The 26267-nt window shown below is 44.9% G+C and overlaps 1 protein-coding gene across 1 annotated transcript in view; it reads left to right on the plus strand.

The window, feature by feature from the left end:
• The window catches only part of DGKG (diacylglycerol kinase gamma), a 201489-nt gene that overhangs the window by 110470 nt on the left and 64752 nt on the right, over positions 1-26267 (plus strand). Inside the window, exon 20 of the mRNA XM_042956236.1 lies at positions 6228-6292. Coding sequence (XP_042812170.1) covers positions 6228-6292 — 65 coding nt within the window. The remainder of the gene's footprint in view (positions 1-6227; positions 6293-26267) is intronic.

The raw sequence follows: 26267 nt of genomic DNA on the forward strand, positions 1-26267 counted from the left end.
TCACTCTCTGCCCCTCCCCTGCTCTCACTTTGTCTCACTCTATCTCTCAAAAATAAATAAATGTAAAAAAATTAAAAAAAAAAAAAGACTGAGAGAGGAGCCACGGCAGAGGGAAGGATGTTTTAAAATATGTTGTATTTACTGGATTTCAAATTTACCATATTTATAGATTTTTTTTTATTCTTACAACTACACTGAAGGGCAGTATTCTCTCCATTTTGTGGGTGAGGAAACAGAGAGTCAAATGGAGGGGTTTGCTTTCATTTTCTGACTCCTAAGTCAGCACTAGTTTTCTGTGACTACAACAGAAGACAGAGGTATCGCTGTACCCACGGTCAGGGTCTGAGAGGATGGATGATTGGACTGGCAGCATATTAAGGGGGCTCTGTGCCCCAATCGGGTTTATCTCCGCAGTTCTCCTGGCATCAGGTGGGGGAGACACCTTTCCCTAGGCCTCTTCCAGCTGTCCCCTCAGTGACCTAGGCGGACCCCTTGCTCCTTTTCTTGGCTTAAAGGCCTCTCTCCTTTGTGGACCACCAGCTCAGGCGCCACTTCCCCCAGTGGGAACACACAGCCTTCAGCTGTTGCCAGTGGGACCTGCCTGACAGATCTGGCGTTCAGGAGCCTTCTGGAGTGTGGGCTTCCCATCATTACAGTTTCACCAACACTTGTGTCTTTTTCCTGTAGTAACCAGGGCATAGCTTGCTAACAGGTATTGAGTGCCTACTGCATGGCAGGTACAGCTCCCTGTTGGTAGGTATAGGCATTATCCTTTGGCACTTTGTCAGGAGGAACTGTAGCTTAGAACAATAAGGAGACAGGTAGCAGCTGGTGAGTGGAGCTGGAACCATGAGTGAGTGTCGAGCACCAGAGCTCACTGAGCTGTGGACCACGAGCCATGGGGCCTCTGCACAGCCCCCTCTGTCTTCAAATGCTTCCCCTCACAGCAACACCGTGGGGGGAGTCTCAACATCCAATGTGTGAGGGCTCACCAGTGCCCTTTGTCAGAAATGTAAATTCCGCCCCCATGACAGATCCTAGTTTGTATTCTGATTTGGTTGGTTTGAGCCAGGTCTTCGAGTTGGCATTTTTAACAGGCCTCTGAGAGAATTCTGATGTGGATGGTCCCAACAAAGTCTTCAGTGAGTGGAGACACCCCATCAGAACAGAGAAGAATGGCCAAAGGAAGTGGACCTACACAGGAGCAGAAACCGGAACTGAGCTGGATGAAGGGGAAAAATGATAGAAAGGAGGGGACCCAGGCTCTATAAGCAGCCAGACAAACGGGAGAGCTGAGTAGCAGGGCTGGGTGCCCTGCCTAGAAACTTCTAGATGGCAGCTTACAGCCATGGCTGCCTTCAGAGTCTTTAGCCCCACATCTTCTCTTTCTTAACACACTCAACTCTGGCTGCCAAAACATGATTCCTGATACCTCTTGGTCTGTCTCTACACGGTGCCATATGCAAGAAATTTCACTCACTTAGTATTTCCTGACCAGATGGATAAACACACCAAAAAGGAATAAACAGCCTCACATTAACTAGATAACCTAGCCGTAATCCCAAGAGTCATGATGATGATGGTTTTAATTCATTCTTACAAATAAGTAGGAAGGAAGGAAGTTGAGGGACAGGAGGAAGGAAAAGAAGACCATCTTATTGTCCCCCAAGGAAATGCATACAAACAGATTCTCCATCACACTCAGTGGGCAGGGTATTTATTTGCCTGGGGCTGACTTATTATAATCCAATCCGTTCATCTTTCAAGTTATAAAGAACTTCACGGTATCTTCCTCGTGATTGTTTTCATACACCTTTAGCCTGTGCGTATTTAACATTCTATTGCAAAGCAGTGAGGAACCAGGACTGTTTTTTATCTCCTTGGTATACCCTTAGGCTTCTCTCAATAAAATGTTTGCTGGGTTTGTATGCTCGCTCTTTAAAAGTTGGAAAGGGAAATTCTTGAGAAAACAAGTAGCCAACACGCAACCCTAACAGAATCTGGAGCTGACATTTGCAGAAGCTCTTCCTCCCTGTTTGACTTCCCAAACTTTGTAAGAGGAGAAGTAGGTATGTAAACCAACCCACAATTTACTTCCTTGTGATAATTAGAGTCAGATTCCTTTGGCAAAGAGAGCCTTGCAAAGTCTTTGCCTCTTTTGAAGGACCTGGAATATCTTAACTGATAACAGATGTCTGTTGCCTTGTGTGTATGAAGGCAATGACAATGACTGCTGCTGTGGTGGCCCCAGGTGGTAAAGATTTTGCCCTGACAAGTTCACCTGGTCCCCTTGGTGCCAACAGAACCATGTAGTACATGGAGGGATAAACAGGACACACACTCTCCTGGCCCATCTAGAGAGTGACTGTGACCTCAGTACCACCACATTTCTATCACCTACTTACATGCCGGCCCACTCCCAGTGAAGAACTGGAATAGTTGGCCCTCTCAGTCCCCCTAACTGATAACATCCATTGGCAGGAGATTTTAAACATAGTCATTCAGGCTGCTACTTCCTCTGGCTTCTCTGGCCTCCTCGTCCCTGGTCTTTATTTTTGGATTTGTAGAAATGTCAGGATGGCCAGGTATCAGTGACAGGAAGTTGGGGACTGTGAAATAATGCCTGGGGTATGTGTAACTCCAAATACCTCAAAGGCTCTGCTTTCACTGGGCCTTAACAGGAGGAGTGAACAGCTAATCCCTTGATTCAATGAAATCTATTTCTGATGCTAGGGGAACCCAGGGGCCAAGGAGAGGCCACAGGCATCACGCTAACCCACACACCATCTTCCACCTTCCAGATTGTATTTCTCAGGCTTCACCAGCTAAGTCTCCACCATGATGAGCCTCCTCCCCATTGGGGAATTTACCAAAACGTTATCATTTTCCCTGCAACTTTTTGGGTTTCCTCAGTGTCATGTTCTTGTCTGTCACCTGTGAGAGCCATGCAGGTACTAAGACAACGGGACTCACTGAGAGATGTCTTGGACAAGGGGTCTGCACTCTTTTTCATCCTCCAACCTGCCGTAAGTTTTCAGAACAATCCAGGTTCCAAATCATGTGTTTTTATTATCTTCTTTGTCTTTTTATCAACGTAAGCTGCCAAAGTGACTTAGACCTGCGTTTGTCCGGTATGGTAGCCGTCAGCCACATGAGGCAATGGTGTGCTTGCAATGGTCCTAGTCTAAGTTGAGAGATGCTATAAATACAAAACATACACCAAATTTCAAAAATGTAGTAGGAAAGAATTTTAAATATCTCCATTTTTTAAGGTTTTGTTTATTTATTTTGAGAGAGTACAGGCAGGGGAAGGACAGAGAGAGAGGAAGAATCCCAAGCAGGATCTGCGCTGTCGGCACAGAGCCTGATGTGGGGCTCGAACTCATGCACTGTGAGATCCTGATCTGAGCTGAAATCAAGAGTCAGACACTTAACCGACTCGAGTGTCCCAATATCTCAATAATTTTTATATTAACTACATGTTGCAGTGATAATATTTGTTGATGAAATATATCATTAAAATTAATTTCACCCTTTTCTTTTCACTTTTTTAATGTGGCTACTGGGAAATTTTCTATTTATTTCTTTTGGACAGCACTGGCCCAGACATCCAAATGTCTCAGAGTCCAAATGACTGCTGCTTATATTTGGAAGGGGCGCAAAAATCTTTTGGATTTTTAGTTTTAGCTCAGGAAAGCACTACCCATCTTCTTTTCTGTACCCAAAACTTCGTAGAAAGGCCCCCAGAGCGTGTGGCCTTCAGAAATGCCATCATTGCAATGCTGGTCCCCTTGTCCCTTCAGAACAGAAGTCTCATTTTGCTGTCATTATTACCAAGAAAGGGTTTGACTCATTGTAGCACTGGCTTCCAAAATTTAAAAGAAATCACGATTGAATGTAAATACACCCAGCTCAGTGCCCGGCACAGAACTCAACAGAAGGCACAGGTAAATCTCCAAGTAGAGAAACATGGTCAGAGTCAGAGTCTTTATTAGCATGGCCTTTTCAAGACTGAACAGCAAAGGAACTGCTCAGCTCTCCCCTGCTACTCTGTGTATTTGTCAAGCGATTATATTGGAACCACATGCTTAACTAATAATATGGTAAAGGCTGGTCTCTGTGAAAAGCAGCTTTGCAAAACATAGTTAAAAAAAAAAAAAAAAACACACACAACTCCGAATAATCAGAACTATGCAGAGAGTAGGAAGCCTGTGCACAGATTCTGGAGAATAAGAAAATCAGGAGCCAGTCACAACAGTCCTGGCAGAGGGTTGGAGGGGGGGGGGGGTGCGGGGGTCGTGAAGTACAAATCATGCCAGGCAACATGTGATGGCTTTTTTCTTTCGTTTTCCTTCTTTCTTTTCTTTTTTCCTGACAGAAGAAAATTAGTGCTTCAAAGGAACACAAGTAGATGAAATGTTTTCTTGAATCCCAGAGAAGCATTTGACAGATGTCACATGAATCTTATTCAGGGTGTTCCCAAACTTGCTCAGAGCGCGGGAGGGAGAGCGAAGCCCTTGCTGCCTGGGGGAGGAGCACAGGCCGCCCCCCACCCCCCACCGCCCACCCCAGGGATAGACGCTTCAGGGCCTTTGTGCATCGCCCACCTCGTGTCCACAGTGGGTGCCTAACCAGGACCTGCAACCCTCCATGGGACTTAAAGGAAAAACGAAACCATAACTAGAGCTTGAATGTTAAATTCCCAGAACATTATTTCAGCAGGCAGTGTTTGCCAACCACAAACCAAGCCCGTATCTTCAACTTGCCTCTGTAGTGGGCTCCTAGCTGGCTGGGCTCCTCTGCTAAGTATTACAGAAGCCCCTCTTTGCCCCCTAACTTGCTTCTGGACTTTCTGTCTTCACCATTAGCCTGTAGTTTCTTCACCACACACACAGCGCATGCTCCAAAAAAGCTTCTTCACTGAACTCTACCTCCTGATGTGAAAAGAATAATGACAACAGTCAGAAATTATCTTTTGTGAGTCTGCATCAAGAAACGGAATTAATACGCATCCACTGAAATGGAATTTCAGTTCTGTTTTAGCCACGCGGTCCAGTAAATGAGTTTCTGTAGCGTTTTTCCTGCACGTGTCTGAGTCAGCTCCCTTGTTTCTGTGTCACTCCCCACCCCAGCCCAATTCGCCTGTTTATTTCTAAAGCCCACCGCCCGCACCCAGTGTGTTCACACGAGGACTGAGTGGCGAAGGGGCGGAACACATTCTCCTGCGGGAAGATGAGACTCTTAATGAGGGTGAAAGACCAAGTGTGAGGTGGAAAGATGAGCTCAATTTTAGGTCCGAAGCTCAGGGTTGGTTCTAGGGATCAGAGATGCTAAAAACAAGCATGAGAACTCGAGATGGCCCATGAATGTAGGCCGCAGATGGACTCAGGGTTGAGAAGTTCTGGTCAGGGGATGGAGAGCCTGGAAGCATGGCATCATGGGAGTCTTCCTAACTGAGCTCTGAGGTGCAGGTGGCCAGTAGCAAAGCAAAGGCGTGTGCAAATAGGAGGACAGCAAAGTGTCCATCGAGTGTGGTAGTGAGACTCCTCTTGACCTTGGGGAAAGTCCTTTCTGTGGAGATCAAGAAACAGAAGCCAGAAGTTTAAACATATTTTTATTATCCACGAAGCCTGTTATTCAATGCCACTAATTATTTCTACTGATATGGATGATTAGAGTTAATATATAACAGCACCTACCGACGTCAGTTTTCTGGTTTTGACAATGTACTGTAGTTACATAAGATGTTATTGGGGGAAGCTGGGTGAAAGGGATACAGGAACTCTCTGTACTATTTTTGCAACTTCTTGTGAGTCTTAAAATATTCCAAAATAAAAAGTATTTTTTTAAAAGAGTTAATATGGCAAGGCATTTCCAGAAATTCACACTCAGCTCCACACGCGGGCTTCTGCACTGCAGCTGCCCCCACACCCAGACACCCTCCCTCTCCTCAAAGGGCAGCGGCTGTCCCCTTCATTCACCCTGAACTGTGGCAGAGAGGGGAAGCTGCAAGGAGTCACCTGACATAGGCTCTACAAGCATTGGTGGCCTTAGCCCCTAACCTTGGACCTGGTGTTCACCCTTTGTGGGAGCCTCATGTTCTGCTCTCTGACATGGACTCTCAGGTTTGGGGGATTTTAGTGAGAGCCTGTGTGCTTCCTTTCCTTTCCGCATTGCAGGGTCATGACCACTAACCAGGTGTCTGCTTTCCTCTCTTTCCCTTTCAGGATGCTTCCATTGCACACAGATTCCACGTGATGAGAGAGAAGCACCCTGAAAAATTCAACAGCAGGTAAGAGTGCCCTAAGGCTGCATCCCCGGCTGCACTGCCCGCTGGCCCCTCCCCGCCCCTGGAGGCGCTGGCCAGAAAGAGGCCTCCACCTGCTCTCACCCAAACGTTCTTGGCCCGGCCGCCCAAGGACTTCGCTTTCCTGCCACGTTGCCGTCGCCGGAAGGAGGGTTTCCATTTCCAAGCAGAAAACACTGTCAGAAACCTGCCCTCCCCTCCCAGAGGATGCTGTGCAGAGGGAGGGATTGCGGGGCTGGCAAGGAGGGCGTGGCGTGCCCGCCTTGAGGGGTGGGGATCTGCTCTTGGCTAACTGGAACCCTCTTCGGGGGCTTGGCTGCTTTCTCTAGACGGAAAGCTCCTGCCGCCCCAGCCCCCTGGAATTTCTCTGGGGAGGGGCAAGCAGAAGGGCAGGGGCCTCAGCTTCTCTCGGTCTCAAAGGGAGGGAGCCCGGAGGGCCGGGAGGGCGGCGCCTCTGCGTCCCCTGACAGCAGGGGGCAGCAGAGGGAGGCCCCTGCTGGCGCTGTGAGACCTGGAGCCCAGCACATTCCAGCCTCAGCCTGTGCACCCTGTGTGTAGCCTGGATGTTAGGTCCAAAAATACAAGAAGAGAGAAAACCAGATCTTTTGCAAACAAAAGTAAGCCCTTCTTGCTGGCAGGAGCAAATTTGCAAGAAGTGAGTTTGACTGGCATATAGCTACCCCTGGGATTGTTGCAATACCTTTCTCCATTCTTCCTTCTTTATTTCTTCTCTTTGGTTCTCCATCTTTTTTCCTCTTTGTTGTGCCATTTCAAGATGACCATTGGATCCCATCCCACCCTCAAGCAGGTGGGTAGGAAGAATGCAGACTGAGCCTGAAGGGAGTGACTTAGTTAGCAGATAGGATCCTCTTCACAGCAGAGGCCCAGCCTTGTCTGAAGACATCTATTTAAAGCCTCACACCCCCAAAGAGCGCCACGATTTTCATCCCTACTCCTTTCCCCTGACTTCAATGCCTGGGAGGTTAACTGGGAAAAAGAAAGTCTTTAATGTAACATACTTCAGCTTCAGGAAAAGTGATCTGTGGGATCCAATAGCTGAACTCATCGTCTCCTTAGGGTGGGCATTCTGTCCCAGGAATATTCCATCTGGCTGTCTCACACAGCTTGTGCCCAACTCACAAATCACTATTAACAGGTGATTGTTAAGAGTGGGTCCAGCCCCACTCTTATTGCAAACACAGACTCACAGATCAACTGACCTTCTGTGTCACTCTCACATCCACACTAAATCTTCTTTCTCTTCTGTCCACTGTAGACTTTTTGGGTCCTCTTTTCACAGGGGTATCCTTATGCATAGTCATACACACGTACTTGTTAAGATGCCATATGCTTGTGAAATCCATAAGGGCTCTGTTCATGCATCCATTCAACACTAGCTTTTGAAAATATACTCTATGCCAGGCACTGTTCTGTAGGTGTTTTGGAGAGCCATGTGTAGGGACTGACCATCCAGTGCTGCAGACATGCATAGTGACTTGTGTTAAGTGATATGAATCGAGGTAACCTATGGGAAGGAACACAAAGCAAGGGCATGGAATTTGGTGTGGTGGGGCTTCCAACCATACAGATGCAAAGACCAGAAAACAAGGATGTATTTGCCAGGTGGACAAAAAAGAGAAGGGCTGTCCAGGCCAAAAGAACCAAATGTACAAAAAGATAACAAGGAGTGAGAGAAGGCAAAATGCTTGGGGTAGAGCAAGCTGTGCTGGTCTCTTGGCAGGGAGGAAGCAAAGCCCCTATAGTTTGTAGAGAGTGAGGAAGCAGAGGAAGGGAGAAGTTTCTCCATATCCCAGAAATCAATAGGTCAACATATGACATAAATAGAGTCATCTTCAGTTATTCACATGATTAACACAATTAGGAAGATACTTCTATCAGGGGAGAAAAAACAGTTGTAATTGCACGTTTCCTGGTGATCTGGTGACCGTTTTTCCTTCCCACTCCCCCAGTTCCATTAATAAGACTACTCTGTAGTGAGGTGCACACCCTTGCCCTGGTCGAGGTCAAGGTGGTGTGGTGGCCTGGGATGCCAGGCACCCAGATTTGTGTGCAAATCTATGTATCTGCAAGTAAGCGGAAACATAGTGGCATAGAGGTGGGCCCTGTTTCACAGGTCCTAGAACCCTTCCCAGTAAGAACTTTGAGTCCATGCTGCTTCTCCTGTGCCTGCTTGCTCATGTTGAAAATACTCAGGAGTGCCCAGTTTGTCCACTGAGAGGCAGGCGAGCAGCCATTTTCCCCAGGCTTCCTTATTTAGCTTTGGAGATGGTTTTAAATAGGCAGGTGGTTGTTGCCATGGTTACCCCATTACACCAGCGGCTAAACTTAGGAAGGGCCACAAGGGATAGGAAGAAAGCTTGATACCCGGGATTTGGAAATGTAAACGATATTATCAAACAAGGCTTCATTTTACTCGGCTGAACTTAGGTTTTCCAGAGAGTAGTCACTGCTTGGCTGGATGCCCTTACCATTAAGGTGCAGGACTGGGCCCTCAGGGATAACCCTGAGGTTCAATCTAGGGTGTTGTAACTTGTTTTGTTTTGCTTTGTTTTGTTTTGAACTTGGCAGTGTGTTTTGAACAGGGCTAGCATTTATCAGGAAGCTCGAATTTTTCACATTGCTCATTCAGTTTTCTTCTCACAAGAATTTTTAACCTGAGGTACAAAGGCTGCAGGAGCTCTGAAAACACTTTGAAATTATATGTAAGACATTGAGTACAATTTTCAGGAGAGAAAGTCCATAACAATGAGAAGGCTCTCACAGGGACCCATAGCCTTCAAATGGCTAAAAGTCACCATTCTGAGGCTTCTTTGAATCTTAAAGGGGGGTTGAGTTTTGGTTGGGGTTTTAGGAAATTCTTCCTCCAGTGGCTTCTCCCCACAGGTTGTTGCCAGAGAAGGTAGGTGGTTGTACAAAACGGAGTTATGTCCCTCTTGGAAATAGCTTTGTTAACGGAGCAAGAACCAGACCCAAGGATGCAGGAACATGAGCCATGTGTGATGGGCAAGGAAAAGAAAAGCCTTTAACGGCAGAGATGGGGCTGTATTTGGTACACTGTACATCCTAATCATCGACAGGCTAATAATTAATTGTTAACTTAGGAATATTATGAAAATTATCATCTTGTAGTTGGCATACACATACAGAAGACAGATTTGATTTAAATGAGGATTCTAACATGTGTTAGAAGGTGTTCTAGGCTACAAGGGTAAATAAGACCCGGTTCTTGCCTTCAGGGAATTCACAGTCTAGCAAAGAAGGAAGAATAATCTTCAAATATTTTTTACAAAGTGATTTTCACATACAAGGAGGTCCCATTTTGTAGGTCACATAGCATAAAAGAATTTGGATAGTATAAGACACTAATTAATGGTTGTATCCCTACATCACCTGTAAATGAATTTAGAGTACAGAAATGGTGTTATAAGGGAACCAAACCAACTATTTTTTGAGCTCTTACCAGGTGCCAGGTGATAAACTAGGCTCTTTAAATACATTAGATTACTGAAATCCCATGATCACCCTACAAGGCAAATATTAGATTAAGGCATTTTACAGATAAAGACACTGAGGCTGGGAGAAGCCACCCACCTGAAGTCACATCTTTTTTTTTTTAATAAATGTTTATTTATTATTTTAAAAAACTTTTTTTACATTTACTTACTTTTGAGAGATGGAGAGAGGCAGAACACAAGTGGGGGAGGGGCAGAGAGAGAATGAGACACAGAATCTGAAGCAGGCTCCAGGCTCTGAGCCATCAGCACGGAGCCTGACGCGATGCGGGGCTCGAACTCACAAACCGTAAGATCGTGACCTGAGCCGAAGTTGGACGCCTAACCGACTGAGCCACCCAGGTGCCCCAGTGTTTATTTATTCTTGAGAAGGGGAGGGGCAGAGATAGGGAGACAGAGGATCCAAAGCCAGCTCTGTGCTGACAGCAGAGAGCCCACTGTGGGGCTTGAACTCACAAACCATGAAATCATGACCTGAGCCAAAGTCAGACACTTAACTAACTGAGCCACCCAGGCGCTCCAAGTCATGCATCTTTTTAAGCGCCAGAGCTGATGCAATTCTAAGTTAGCTCCTCCAGAGTTCAAACTCTGTTTTCTGTACCTGATATCTCCCATGGATTTCATTTATCAAATATCAAACACTCTGATTGGTACTATATGCATGATCCCACTCAACAGAATAACATGCAAATTAAGTGCTGCTATCCCCATTTTAGAGATGAAAATATTAGGGTAAGGAGGGTAGAGCTTTTATCAACTCTATCCACCTGAGGATTGCCTCTCGTGGGAAAATGCCTGCTGAGTGCCAAAGGGGACAACAGGTACACCATCCATTCTTAACTTATGTGGTATGACTCTTCTCCCTATCTCAATGTCCACAGCACAGAGCAGCACCGATTATGTGATTTGTGTGACCCAGTGCAATGTTAAATACAGGATCCCTTGTTCAAAATTATTAAGAATTCCAAGTCAGTGACAGCAGAGCATTAATTAAAACAAGTACAGAGCCCTTCTAAGTGTGGGGCTCCTTGCAGCTATGCAGATTTCACTCCCATGAGCTGGCCCTGGCAAGGAGAGAAGAATTTATTTTTTCAGTAAACCTCACATTTGCTAGGACTCACAGGGATGGGGGAAGTTTGCAATAAAGGTAAAAGAATGGGGGAAAGAGGGCTTCAACTAGGGAGTAGGAAAGGGATTATCAGTACCTCAATCAGGCAGTAGTCAGTATTAGCAGATGAGCTGATGATACCACTAAAGTCTTCCTGATATCCAAGAACCAGTCCTCCATGAAGTTTCTGGATTAACTCTCTGTGAGGCATTTTATATGTGTGTACATATGATATATACATGAAAGCTACCAAATTGCGATGTCACTGTGGTTGAGCATCCAGAAAGAGAAGTCTAACTGTGGAATTTTTTCGTTGTTGGTCAGAAACTCAGAGCACTTGAGGAATGTGTTATTCCAAACCTGTTGAGTGCCATCCACTTGAATATGTCCCTCAGCAGTTTAGGCTGAAGCAAGATATTTCCTGTTAGGCCCTTCAAAGGGGCCGAAACAGTGCTTCATTCCTACCAAAAGCTGACCACCTTTCCCAAAAGCCCTCGGGTAATTAATAGATTCTGGAGTGTTAGCTTTCTTGGAACCAGGCCCATGGAGTAGTTGATGAGGGGTTCCCTCAGAAGCCCTAATGTAGCCTGAGACCTTAAGAGGTTGGAAATACATCTTGCAAATAACTAAGCACCTAACAGATATTTATAGAATGAGGCAGCGGGGTATAGTCTACATTGGCATCAAAACTTGGCCCTGGCACTTACTAGCTGTGTGACCTTGGGCAAGTTACTTAATCTCTTTAATCCTTTGCTTCCTCCCCTGAAAATCTTGCAAGTTTGCTGTAAGCATAATGAGATCATGTGTAAGTTCATGGCACATAGTAGGTAATCAATAAACATGTTATTGAAAATTGTTGAATGACAAGCATGAGGAAAGCATCGCCATAAATTGCCAATAAAAGGCTTTTCTGATACAGTGGCTAGTGGGATTCGATCAGTGGTCTTTGCTTTATTGGAATGGCCCTCGAACTGAAAAGTTGGAGGCCAACTAAAAGTTGGAGGAGACCCCATCTGTGATACATCGAATCTGTCCAAATCCCTCTCCTAGGGGATGGGAGGATGGCATCAATTGCCCAGGATTGATTTGGGTTCTATAGGATTGGATCTGTAGAGAAAATTCCCTTTACAGGCTCCATGAGTGTTCAAGAGGCAGAGGTGTGGGGTCTGAATACCAGAGATTCCAAGTTCAGGCTAGAGACAGGATCAAGACTGGGGTCACGGCCCCCAGCTGACATGGTAACAGGAGAAACAGGGTGGGAGTGAGTAAGGGGAAGTTGCAGGTGCCATGGACTCCATGGATACCTAGGGCTTACCAGCTGGAACCATGGAGTGCACCATTGGTGGGTAGGGGGTTGGCCAAGGGCAGTCAGACACTGGAGACGTGATGATCCTCCATTCATGCTGACTCTTGCCTCACCCACTGAGCACCTCTTCTCCTACTTTGGATTTAACAGAGATATTCTGTGGGAGGGAAAATAGAGGCAGGCAAAGCTCAAATCATACAATTCTGGAAATGAAAGGGCCTCCTCTCTTGAATACCTGTAGTATGCTCTGTAGTCACAAGCATAGACTGTATCACCATTTACATAAGATTTTCTTTTTTTAGCTAAAAAATGAAACCATTCTAAGTTATCCTTTCCAGGAGCCCTGTGAGGTAGCCCAGTGTTACAGCCCAGATGTTTGACTTTCCCAAAGCATAAAGGTACAACAGCAGTGACACAGCAGCGTGGAAAATCCTCACCATTGGCGGCTTCATTCTGTGCCCTGAATCTGGTTTTGCTCCTCCTTATCTACTACTTGGCACCCCAAGAGAGACCTGCCCTAAGTACCTGGAGGTTCAAACTGTCTGCACCTGTTTCCCTCAATATATCACACGATTTTTTCAAACATTTGGAATTCAGAAAAGCCCCAAATGAAGTTGATTGTGGCATTTCTATTTTTATTCTTACTCCCATAAGTATTTATAAAGGAAATGCAAACCTTGTGTCTTGTGTTCAAGTGCCTTTGACTCTTCAAGTCAGTTCTGACAGAGCAGCGTACTTAATTACTGGAATGTTTATATACTAGCCCACAAAAATGTTTTATTCCCCACCCTCCCCACACCCTTCCTTGGAAGAGACGCAGGGAGTGAAATGAGTGAAATATGGGTTCATGTTTTTTTCACCAAGCATTCGTCATTATGCAGTTGCGTAAGTTCAGGGTTTTGATTTGGTTTGGTTTTGGGGTTTTTGTTTGTTTGTTTGTTTTTTGGCTGTCTTATTTGTTTACAGTCAGCCCTTGATTCTTTGCAGAAACAAGGGAATAGCAACATGGGTCATTTAGAGCTGTGAATGGTCAAAGATTCGAGGAGGCTGTTATGAATATTTGTGAGCAGGTCTCTCTGCCCTAAAAAAATTCACAGTATTTTAAATAATCTGATGAAATCACATTGAATCTTCACATTTCCTTCATTTTCCTCCTGTCTCCCCCGTGCATTGGAACAGATAGCACAACTTCTCAGACTGATACACAGGAGCAGCCTATGATATCTCGAGGCTCCTTACAAAGTTGCTGCTTTGCCAGAACAGTTCCTTATTATAGCTTAACAGGCATTTTCTTCTAGCCCTTGCTAGGCTAAAACAAGAAAGGTATGATTCATGTCAACAAAGAGTGGAATCAGTTTGTGATAATATCAAAAGGAACTTGAAAGCAGGCTATGTTTTCAAGTCTTTAGGCCAGATAATCTGAAAATTATCAGTATTGATTGATTGATTGATTTTTAGAAATATTTCCATCAAAGGGCTCAAGATGTAATATATACTCAAGTTCAGAAGGGTTAAGGTCAGAGTGATAACCTCATGGAAGAAAATCAAAGCACACAAATTCAAAGCAAGGTAAGAACTGGCTAGGTCCTCAAATGGGTGTTGACAGTCTGGATGCTTTCCAGAGGGAAGAGGTCAGGAAAGTGCTGGAATTTAATGTCTTATAAGGAAAGGCTGAATCTGGGATTATTTCATCCAAAGAAGAGATGACTTCGGGAGAAGTGATTATTGACCTCAAATATTTAAAAAAGTATTTCTCATGAAGGAGGAATTAGGTTATTTTGCATGATAGATCAATGGGGGAAATAACTGGAAAGACCTTTAAGCACCAAACATAGGACATCAGTTCTACCAGTTAGAACCATCCTCAAGTGCAGGGGACCACCAGGGAGTGCGTTTTCAGGTATCAAATGTTCAGGCAGGTGCTGGACAAACATCTGGGGCTCCAGTGGGGCCAAGTGCCGAAGCGTGCAGGTGCTATTGTCAAACAATCTGGATATAAATGCTGGAATTACATGTCACTTCAGTCAAGTTGCTCATCTAAGCCTCAGTCTACTCACCTGTAAAATTGGAATGTAATACTATATTTGTTTCCTATGGATGCTGTAGCAAATTACCACAATTTTTGTGGCTTAAAACAACATATTAAGTGCTGGAGGTCAGAAATCTGAAGTAGGTCTCACTGGGCTAAACTCAAGGCATCATCAGGGCTACATTCCTTCCTGGAGGCTCTAAGGGGAGAATCCATTTCCTTACCTTTTCTTGTATCTAGAAGTTGCCTGCATTCCTTAGCTGTGGCCCCCTTGCATCTTTTTTTTAAATTTTTTAATGTTTATTGATTTTTGAGAGACAGAGTGTGAGTGGGGGAGGGGCAGAGAGAGGGCGACACAGAATCCAAAGTAGGGTCCAGGCTCTGAGCTGTCAGCACAAAGCCCGATGTGGGGCTCGAACCCACAAACTGTGAGATCATGACCTGAGCTGAAGGTGGACGCTTAACCGACTGCGCCACCCAGGCGCCCCTCCCCTTCCATCTTTAAAGCCAGCAGTGGCCAGTCCAATTGTTCTCGACATGGCATCCTTCTTATAGTCTCCTTCTGCCTCCCTCTTCCACTTAAAATGATCCTTGTGATGATACTGAATGTACTCAGATAAATCCATCTCAACATCAGCTGACCACCAATTTCAATTCCGCCTGTAACTTTGATTGCCTTTTGCCATATAAACTAACATATTCATATTCACAGCTTCCAGGCATTAGAACATGGGCATTTTCAGGACATCATTCTGCCTACTACAAGTACCTTACCTAAGTACCATAGCATTATTTTGAAGTTTCAATGAAGCAGTTCATTTAAAGTGCTTATTACAGAGGCTTGGCACATTGATGCTAGATTATTATTAATATTCTCTTTATTACAAAGACAGAGCCTACATCAAACAATAGTCATTTTAGATGACTCAGAAACCCTTAAAATTCTGCGATTTAATGACTCTCTGAGAGGGACAGATAAATATCTGTTGGTCATAGGATATGAATCATCACTGTAGCAATATATGACATGCTTTTTTTCTCTTCACTTACCTTGATAAAATTTTTTGCATGCATTTAGCATTATGGAGTTTAATACTATATCATAAAGTACCATTACATAATACATTGAAATCGCATTGTAAATAATTTGTAAAATTTAGAAAAGTTGAAGAAAAACCAATCACTCGTAGCACGATCACTGAGAAACAATATTATCATTTTGGCGCATTTCAGCAGTTGACTTGATAAACATATTTTTAAATATTTGTGATAACAGGTTTTTCTAAAGTTACACGTACCATTCCTTAAGCAGTTTTTCTTTATACAAGTAATTAAGGCTTAGTGTGGAAAAACAAATAATATTGTCCCCCAGGAAATAAACACTGTTAGCATTGTAACATATTTCTTTCTGCTCCCACTGCACAATTTTACTTACTTGAGAACACACTGTATACACTGGTTGAAAACACTGTTAACACAGTAGCATTTACAGGTTATGGAGGGAGGTGGATATAAGGGAGCTGATTAGAGGGAGTTTATCTGCAGGGAGAGTCTTCTCTGATTAGAAAAAAAATCCCAATGATTTTGTTCAGTCAGTATGAGAGTTTTAAAGCCATCACTACTCAAGTCCCTTTGCAGGTGAAGGAACCACTTGATCTGTTCTGCAGCTGTACTTTTGTGGAAGGGAAATTTGAAAGTGCGAATCTCTTAGCACAGTTCCTCGTCCTGTGCTCCGTTTTCCTGTGCTAGAGTAAGACCAGTTTGTGTTTTCCGTGACCAGCAGAGGTAGTAGGCGTGGCCGTCTGAACTATGTAATGGTGGAGTTGTTGTTTAAGTGCACAGACTCTCAGTGTGTTTATTAAAGTCCTTGAAGGGTGGTTTTTCCCGATGTTATCAGGATGGCTCCAGCCTACACCGACAGTGGGAGCCATCGTTTATTGAATGTTTTCAGGCATTTCATGTACTTTACTTTTAACTGGCACAGCTCTCCAAGTATAAGGTAAATATTATGGATCCATTGTACAGATGAGAAAATGGAGGCTCAGGGAGGTGATGCAGCTTGCTCAAGAACATACAACTAGGTAACAGGGGAGCTGCTATTAAAACCTCCGTCTGACTCTGAAGCCTCCGTTTATACTGCTGCTCTTCCCTGCATCTCTGCATGCCCAGGTTGGTGCCCGTGACCAAGGAAGCACCCAAGCAAGAGACTAGAGAAGAACCACGGAGACAATGAGTGGCCCCATGAGAAAACCTTAAATAAGCCAAAATATATTTTGTTTTGTTTTGTTTTTTGGAGAGGAGCAGAGAATGTGTTGGGACTTGGCCTCAAGTGTGCGAAGGACTCACAACAGGAAATACCACACCTTCTTACTTTTCATCTCGGCTCAGAAAAGAATGAGAGGGGGGGAAATGTGCTTCTCAAGTGAGGAATTGCTATTTTGGATGAAAGGAAGAATCTCCTGGCCTGGAGACCCATTAAAGGCTAAAATGAGTTACTGAGAGAAGTTATGGAGTATCTTGCAAAGGGTTTCTAAAAACAGAAGCCAGACTCATTCATCTGGGATGACAAACGCACCATCTTCTCTGAGCCCCAGGGGTGAGCGTATTGTACCCACCAAACGAGAGTCCTCTGCTTCCCGCCCAACAAGCAACTGGGGTGTCCCCTAGGAGACCTTTGCCTCCTATTGTTCCTCAGCTCCCAGCTGGTCCCCATGATGCCCCCGCTAAGGATTGCCTCAGCAGCCCCCTGGCCATCTCGAAGCTCTTTCTTCTCAGGCCCCCAGTTTGGTAGCTGCCCATGTGTCTATCCTGTTTCTGTTGCACAAGCACCTGCTGTCACAATCCATGCTATCCATTCTATAAAAATCCATTTTATAGAATTTAAAGTCGCCTGCCTTGCCTTTGGGACCCTTTATAAACATCTCCCAAACACCAGTCCAGCCTTATCGTTTGCTTGCTTCACTGACCTCCCCTAGCCCACTCTGCCCTTAACTCCTCAGTCTAGTATGGCATCTCCTTCTGGGGCCTAATCATCACCTATGGCTTGTTTCCAAATACAGTCCAAAATATTCGAAACACTCCCTCCCTGACCAACCCCAGCCCTGGCCTCCACTTTCTCTTACAATCCACCTACAAGGTTTTTGATACATTTTTTCCCACTTTGATTTTTTCCTCCTTGTCTTCTATCTGTCGTTGTTCTGAGGCTACACTGTTCTTTCTCCACCTCATTCCTAAGCTTGCTCACTCAGAGAAGTGAACCGTTTTTGGGGATCCACTGACCTAAAAAGCAGAAGAATGCTGCTGCGCATGTTCCCTCATATGGCCCAAACGTGTTGAGCATCTATTTGGTGTCAGTATTGTGTAGGGACTGAGGAAATATGGATTACCACAGCCCCTATTTCCAGCAGCCCATGGGCTAGTTGGGAAGATGAGCTTGTACAGAAGCTATCACCAACTGTATTCGTTTCCTAAGGCTGCCATGACATATGACCACAAACTGGGCGGCTTCCAACAACAGAAATTGATTCTTCCACAATTCTGGAGGCTAAAAGTCTGAAATCAAGGCGTCAGCAGGATTGGTTCCTTCCCAGGCTCTGAGGGAGAATCTGTTCCATACCTCTCTTCTTGCTTCTGGTGGTTGCCAGGAATTCTTGGCATTCCTTGGCTTGTAGCTGCAAAACTCCAGTCTCTGCCTTCGTCTTCACATGCATCCTCCTTCTGTATCTCTGTGTCTCTGTCAGATTCCTCTCTTCTTATAAGGACACCAGTCATTGGATTTGGCCCACCCTAATCCAGTATGACATCATCTTAACTTGATTACATCTGCAAAGACCCTATTTTCAAATACAGTCACATTCACAAGTGCTGGGGTTAGGACTTCAACAAAGCTTCCTGGAGAAGACAGTTTAACCAACCACACTAACCCTCCCTCAAGCCCTCACAAAAGAAGGAAATCTAATATGGCGGGCTTTGTTTTAACATGGAGACAAGAATAATGAGTGTTGTGAAAGCACCTAACTGAGAAAGTGGGATTAGACTTCAGAAGGAAGGTTCTATTTGAGTGTGAGATTGAGAGAGAAATGGGAATGCCCTGAGTAAAGAAGGAGCTGGGTGCATGCTAGGAGGAGAGATGCAGGCTGGGCAAAGGGGTGAGAGGACCCTGGATGTGAGGAGAGGGGCTGATGGTTCTGAGGTGAGGTGGAAAGGCAGGTGGGAGAGCGCTGTGGCAGGATCTCAACACTCTGCACAGGAGTTTGCACTTTATCCTACAGGTGAGTGAGTGGATGGGAAGGGAGTCAGTCAGCAAATACTTTTTGAATAGGTCAGTGAGGGAGTGAATTATCTTTTGAAGTATTTCCAGAGCCAAAATTTCAGGGCTCCTAGAAACAGGGGGAACTTTATACTGAAATGTATGGGTGTACAGGGTGTTAGGTCAGAGAGAGACCCAGAGACAGAGAAGGTAACCCTCAGGGAGACAGAAGGAGGAGGGCTGTCAGGAGAGAGGGAACAAGAATCAGTTCTGCTAATCTGAGGGAGTTTGTACGTAAAAGGACCCGAAAAACTGTGGAAACCAACCACGGAGCTTTGTGTCACAAGCCCTGAACGGTGAAGCACGCTGTTAGGTTGTGGAAGTAGAAATCCATATTGACGAAAATTCCAGATGTCATTCTCTGTTCCTCAGATTCTCTCATGCAGATGTTGGCCCGGGTGGCCTTTAAATTTAGCATAGGTGGCTCAGTCGGTTAAGTGTCAGACTTAGGCTCAGGTCATGATCTCATGGTTTGTGGGTTCGAACCCTGCGTCAGCTCTGTGCTAACAGCTTGGAGCCTGGAGCCTGCTACAGATTCTTTGTCTCCCTCTCTCTCTGCCCTTCCCCTGCTTGTGCGCGCTCTCTCTCTCTCTCTCAAAAATAAATAAACATTAAAAAATTATTTTTAATTTAGCTTGGAATGCTTTTTGTTTTTATCTCCAAAGAAAAAAATATCAGAGTTTATTATCCCTCTGTTATACTGACTAATTAGAACTTTGGAGAATTATCGTCCTTTTGCATTAGGGGCATTTCTGTGATAAACCAGCATCCATCTTTATATGTACAGCTGATGTGATTAGCATATTCAGTCTGATATATTTTCCTTAAACTTCTCATATTTGCACCTGTTTTATTAAAAAGCCATTGAAAAACAATAGGTATTCTCAAGAAATATTTGAGTGATTAATTTTAATCCATCATTTAAATCAACATTTACTAAAGACAATTCTAATGCATCTGTTACTTGGCCAGATGAAGTTGTGAAAGCAGCCTTTTTCTGTACTCCTCAGGAAACTCAGTAACTCTCTGATGAAATAAGTATATTATCTCTTCAGAAACCCTGGGCAAATGGCTTTACAACTCCATATGTTAGGCTGTGTTCCCCTTCCATGAAATGTAGATACTAATAACTAGGCTTCTTTTACTGCATCCAAAGTCGGAAGGACTGAGTTTTAGCTCCCACCCTTTCTCTTACTTATTCTTTGTCCTTGGGAAGGTCACTCACGCACTTCTCTGATTCTTTAACTTCCCGGTGTGTAAAATGGAAATTACAATTATCTCAGGTGATGCTTTTGAGAATTAGAGTAGATAAATGAATGGATTTGAAATCTTCAAGGTGTTGGTGTCATGCTGTTGATTATGATGGGAATTTGTAAGAACATGCAGCGGTACATAAGCAAGTACACTGTAGACTCTCTCATTCCACTGTATAGTGATAAAGACTCTTATCTGTAATAATAACTTACAGACTCTAAGCTTTGGACAGAACTTGAGGTTTTACCCTCTTCCCAACGTAAGCATCCTTCTGTAAACACCCCTGCGAGAGGGATCATCACATCTCTGCTTTGAAGATTATAGATCTCTACTTTGAAGATTGTAGGAGTGTTTAATTTCCTTTTTCTTTTGGCTTTACCACTTCACCTTTCACTAAGAAAGTATTTTCCCTAGCTTCTAATGCTCTTCAATGAAAGAGAGGCTCTCCTCATTCCAAGAAGGCACTTATACCCTCAGATTGCTAAAGCATCAGGGACTTAAATAATTGCTAAATAGTCATGTTTATTGAACCTACACTTAGATTGAAATTCCTCATTGTCTAGTAACGAGATGTCTTCTATTCTGTTGAATGAAGAGTCCCTTTAATCTCGAAAGTGGACCTTTTTGGAGAGCATTCCAAAGTGCCAATCAAGCCAAGTGCCTTACCTTGCCTTTGAACTCAATGGGCTGAAAGTGTGTCTGTAATTTCTAGCTTGGGATTACCACTGGGCAAGAGGTGGTAAGAACACTGTGGGTGAATTAAAACCCCATACTGTTAAGTCTTAGTGAAACCTTTATTGGAGCTATCAATACAGTCCTATTAATTAGCATTCTAAGTAATCAGGTTGTCCCTTTCCTCTTCTATATCACCTTGTCCCTGGACTTGAGCAGGGAGGAGAATAGAGGTTGCTCATCATCAGACTTTCTGCAGACATGTGCAGGGTTGAGGTAAAGATAATACAACAGGACACCCTCTGATTTGAGTAATGGCCTGGTTCATGATTTGTACTTACAATCTTGCTCTCCACCAAACTAGCGATAACTACACTAAAGAAAAATGAAGCAGTTAACAATAAGCCAATGAGTTAGAAAAAAAGAGATTTGAGGACTGGGTAATTTGTCCCTTAATAATCAAGACTTGATAGAATGGTAGCATTCATAATAACCATCATTTGTGCAAAGTGGAAAATTAAGGGGAAAGGTAAACATGAGCTTAAGCTCCTTCTTCAGTAGTTAAAGGACAAGTTCATTACCTGATGTTCTGTGATTTTCAAATAGTTGATAAACCTACCATGTTGTGCCTGACCTATAAACACAAAACAACTGGAAATAGTTTTTCTCCAGAAGAGGTGGACTTGGGATGATATTTTATTTCTGCATACATGATCAGTGCAAATACCAAGCCTCAGTCCTTGGCATTAGATACATATTAGGACTCATAACCAAAGGCACGAGCAGCTCAGGTGTGAAGAATCAGGTGGGGAAGGAAGTGGGGAAGACAGATTTGAGGCAGCTCTTAGGAAAATGTCCAGGAGGAAACTACAAAGGTCTCTGTGAGGTGTCACAAATCCAAATGGCAGCAGAGGCCAGGCAGTTAATGTAAGTGAGGGAATTGAGAGAGTGTGAGGCTGTCAGGAGTGGTGGGGACTCTGGCAAACTGGAGAGTATGTGCCCTGTATAATGGAAGCAGCCAGCACTCAGCTCCAGCCAATTGCTGCTAGGTTGGAAAGCTACCCAAGTATTAATAAATCTGATTTCTCAAGAGAAGCTGGGCTCCAGGTGTGTGTATAATCTTTAAAGCTTCCAATTTTAAAAGCCACGGTGCAAGTCAAATGAACACCTTTCCTGGCCTCATAAGATCCATGGGCCTCCAAGTTGTCACAGTGATGCTCAAGAAATATACCTAGGGATGTGGTGGAGGACAATTATTATTTATTTTTCTTGCTTGACCTTGGTCACAAATTACTGGTACTGCACATATAAATTGGTCTCCTACCACAGGAGCAAATGAATGGGCTTCAGGAAGCTTAAGAGATCAGTGTCTTTGCATTGATGAAGGGTTTCTAGATGCCCTAAAAGAAATGATCCAGAAAGAAAAGGGACTCAGAAGGTCAAAGAGAACATAAAGCAAAGTCAGAGTCTGACCAATAGATAGATATGATATGGAAATAAAGAGGAAATGCCCCATCCCTATTTGGGAGAAAAAATTAAAGCATGAGACTGTACCCAAGGAGAATAGACTTGGACCTTACAGATAAGGGAAAGCAGGGCAGCCAACAGACTCATCATGAGGTTTCACGAGAGCCGATAAAGTAGCTTCTCAGGTTGTCTGCTTCAAGCATGTATCAAAGTAGCATTGGTTAACGTGCATTCCATGGGACGTGAAAAGGAAACTCAAAGGAGGATGATCGTCAAATACACTTGGGAAATTCCAGGTTTATTGTATTTCTTTTCTGTATGATATTACAGAGCCTTTAATATAGATTATAACCTACTGAGACCCTGCAAAAGCAAGATATTTAGTTTCCCAAATTTATGTGACCATAGAACTCCCCTACCCCAGAGCATCATCTGAAATCAGTATTTTGCTGAATTCACTTCGGTGAAACCCCTGCATTAGAGACCAAAAGGAGTGCACATACTCACATAACCCATAGACTGTTTCTCCCTCATGCCTGTGGGTGTGGGAAGCAAATAACACATCCAGAAGAATCCTGGTCAGTATTGCTAGTGACTTTGGTGTCTCAGGTAGGAAACTAAGGGACGTGGGGCAGAGGTGATGCTGAAGTCTCTTCCTCAGCCATGAGTCATAATTTTAGAAGAAACAGGCATGTATGGGGAACACAGAGCTGCTCTGTAGCCGATCTGAGAATGACTGTTCTCCTGGACCATGGATCTCAATGCTGGAATGACAGGCCCCTGGCCAGGAATCAGGAGCTTGTCACATAAACCAAGAGGAATATTTTTGGCCAGAGACTTGAGGACCAAACAGGAGTGCTTTCAAATGCGATTTAAAGGGGATAAAGTAGAATGTTCAAATGAAACTCTAAAATCACAGCCCACGGAGGGGCAGCAGGTGTGAGCTAGAAATAAGAAGCCTGGCAGAGGAGGTGCCAAGCAGTTCTCCCGAGGAACTGGCAGGGAGGAGCAGCGGGGTCACATCCACAGTGGGGACACATTTGCCAATTGCACAGTGAAGGGGCAGAGCAAGCAGGTTGGGTGTCTCAGGGGAGCGGGCATGATCTCCGAGACCATGGAGATTCATTAGGATCGAACATGCAAGCAGAATGCTATGCTTGTGAGGGTGACAGGTTCACATGATCACAGCCACTGCAGTGGGTGTTAGGAGTGCATACACAAGTATCAGAAGTCACAAACATCAGAGTGGAAGCAAAGCCGAGAGCATATGGATGAGCTTTTCTAAAGGGCAAAATAGAAAGGATTTTGCTGGCAGTGTATATACTACAGTCTTCTCAGGCAGAGTGAGGCTCTGGCTGATGCTTTCCTAGTTAAGATTTTGAAAACTGGCACAGGAAGAAGAAGAAATAGGGATGGGAAGGGGGTATTTATCCAGGCATCTGCCCCATCTAATGAATCGTTGGCTTGCCTTGCTAACAATTTCATGACTTAAAAGGTAGAGGAAGCCAGGAGGGAACTAGTTAGTCCGTATTTAACTCTGACCAGGAGGTGTCCAGCTGGTTGGTGGTATGGAAGGCACAGGAAACTTAGGAAGAAGTAACCAGATCATCATGTAGTTTTATAACAGAAGGAAGAAATACGATGCATACTTACGCTGTGCCCCGACTCACCTCCCTACCTCTGCTATTTCCCACTTCCCTCTGGCACCTCCAGCCCCATTCCGATAAGAACTCTAGGGTGGTCACCAGGGATTTGAGGGCACAAGAGTCACCATGTCCCTTTCCCAGGAAAGGGTCCTCCAATCCAAATTTGACAAGAAAGGTGCACCACTTATATTTCAAGTTGGAACTCCGAACTCACGAGGCCACAAAGCCAGTTTTATACGTGGCCGTGGAGTTCAGTTGTGCCATTATTCGACGGCGTTATCATATGACCCGTTCTCAGTCAATATTCCCAACAGCCCTGCAAGGTAGACAATATCATCCCGATGCAAGATGAAGCAACGATGGCACAGAGACGAAATGACTTGCCCCAGACTACATGGCAAGTGAGTGACTGACCTGGGGCTTGAACTCAGGCCTTTCTGGCTTCTAACCAAAGCTGCGTCTGTTCTGCCAAGCTGTCTCCCAAAACTAGATACATAATGGGTTAATTGGCTCTTGTAGCTTAGCCTGGGAACCCAATCTCAACATAACATTGTTTCTATGGGGAAATGTGCTCAGAGTGACAAACAACTGGCTTAACCAAGGAACTTTTGTAACCTGACCTATCAGAAATCTGGCACGGCCTCATGTTCAGAAAGGCTGGTTGTGGGAGAGAGAGGGGCGAGCAGGCGCATTCATCACTTTAGATACTAGGATGCCATTCCAGTGTAGCTTTGTATTTTCAAGGAACTACAGTCTCAAACTCATCTTCAGAACAACCACCAGAGTACCCACCACAGAGGGTAGATGGGAGGACCACATGAGGGACCCTTTGGTTTGTAAAACAGCAAGCACAGTTCCAGCACACAATAAACACTGGGAAAGTGGAGACAGAGATGATTCTCAACAGATGGAGATGATTCTCAAGGCAGAGTTCTGCTGTCTCTCTCAGGGACCCACCTGGCAATCATAGTAGGGTACGGGGGTGGACCTGTTTCTGGGGCCTTCCTCTGCTCACCCGGATGGTTTCTAGTTTCTAGCCTTAGTTGGTGGGGACCCAGGAAGTGGCCTTCCTCAGCACAAGCTCAGAGGCAAAGTGGCCTGCCTTTTCTAGGTGTTGGGGGCTTATGTTGTAACCAGCCATCCTCGCCCACCTGGGCCTTAACTGTCCTCACCCGGCCTTCAAAGACCAGCTTCCCTTGCTGATGGATGTGTGAATGCTAGTAAAGCATAGTTCGGAGTCAAAAAGGCACACAACAGCAAAGCAATCATTACAGAACCTTAGACACACACATCCCCACCTGCCTTTGCCCCTTTCCCTCCGGGTGCACGATTTCTTTTTGTCCAGGTATTTGACTTTGCTTTCTGAGAGGGCAAGCTTATTTAGAGCCCTCTAGCGCCAGCCAAATAAGCCTGAGGGGGATTTTCATTCCACGAATAAATCTTCAAAGGAAGAAAGGATTGCTAAAAACAGCCAAACTCTGTGCGATTTTTAATATTTTATTTTATTTTTTGGAGGGGGGAAGGGAGCAATGTTCTCTTGGCAAGGCCAGATACTGATTGGAAAAACACTCCAGAGAGTCAGGCCCCTCAGGAGAGAAAAACCCTAGCTGCCTCACCAGCTGTCGCTCCTGAGGGTCACCCCCAAAGTGGCAGGACCACATGGTGGCATTCACATCACTGTGGCAGATCTCAAGTAGGGCTCTGGGTCTTCTAGAGACCCCACTGCGTCAGAGAGGCCGTGACTGTGAGCGTGCTCAGTAACAGTATCAGAGAAGTCTCCCTGTCTTGGCCTGGGTGTATGCCTGCACACGCGTGCGCGCGCGCCCACACACACACACACACACACACACACACACACACACACGTGTCCTTGGGTCTGCTCTGGGGGAGGATCAGATCCCAGACTTTGTCAGGCTTCGTGCTGGAGTCCTGCCCTTAGGCAGAGACTTTGTCAGGTGCCAGACAGAAATGGGGAGAGCTTACCAAAGGAAAATATGTCCATACTCCATGGAAACACAATGTCTTGTGTGAAAGAGAAGGGTCTCTGTACAGAAGGGGTAGATGCTCTGGACCCCAGACTCCATTGAAATGGTGGAGAGGCTGCCCAGTGGGTTTGGCCCTTTGTTATGCTAGGACAAGAATGGAGAGAGGAGGCCAATAAGGAGGCCCAGACCAGAGACTCTGTGGCGAAGAATGCCACGGGGCTCTGAGCAACCAGAGAGTTGCAGTCTCTTGGCCGTGCCAGATGTGAATAAAGCCAGTCCACAAACACAACGGAGAATGGTCAGCAGCTTTGCAGTCGTGAGCCCCTGTGCCTCTGGCTGACTTTTCCACTTCTCTCAGATGTATCCGGGGCACAGCAACAGAAGCCAGGGCAGGTGGAAAGGTAAGGGACAAACAAGGACTAGAAGTTGGGAGCTGGGCCTTGGATTCCAGCCAGTGGATTACCAAGGACTGGTCTCAGCTTCCTAATCTGTACCATGAGAAGGCTGCTCTGGCTTAGAAGAGAACCACCATCCAGAGCTGGTATGGACTAGCAGTTCTGCATGTACCCTTTTACCATCACATAGTGCACTATTCCTATTCATTCCTCATCACTCTTCACCATGGGTGCCATATTGAATAAGATTTCTGTC

This window comes from Panthera tigris, chromosome C2 (assembly GCF_018350195.1).
Source record: "Panthera tigris isolate Pti1 chromosome C2, P.tigris_Pti1_mat1.1, whole genome shotgun sequence".
In the NCBI taxonomy this organism is placed as follows: Eukaryota; Metazoa; Chordata; class Mammalia; order Carnivora; family Felidae; genus Panthera; species Panthera tigris.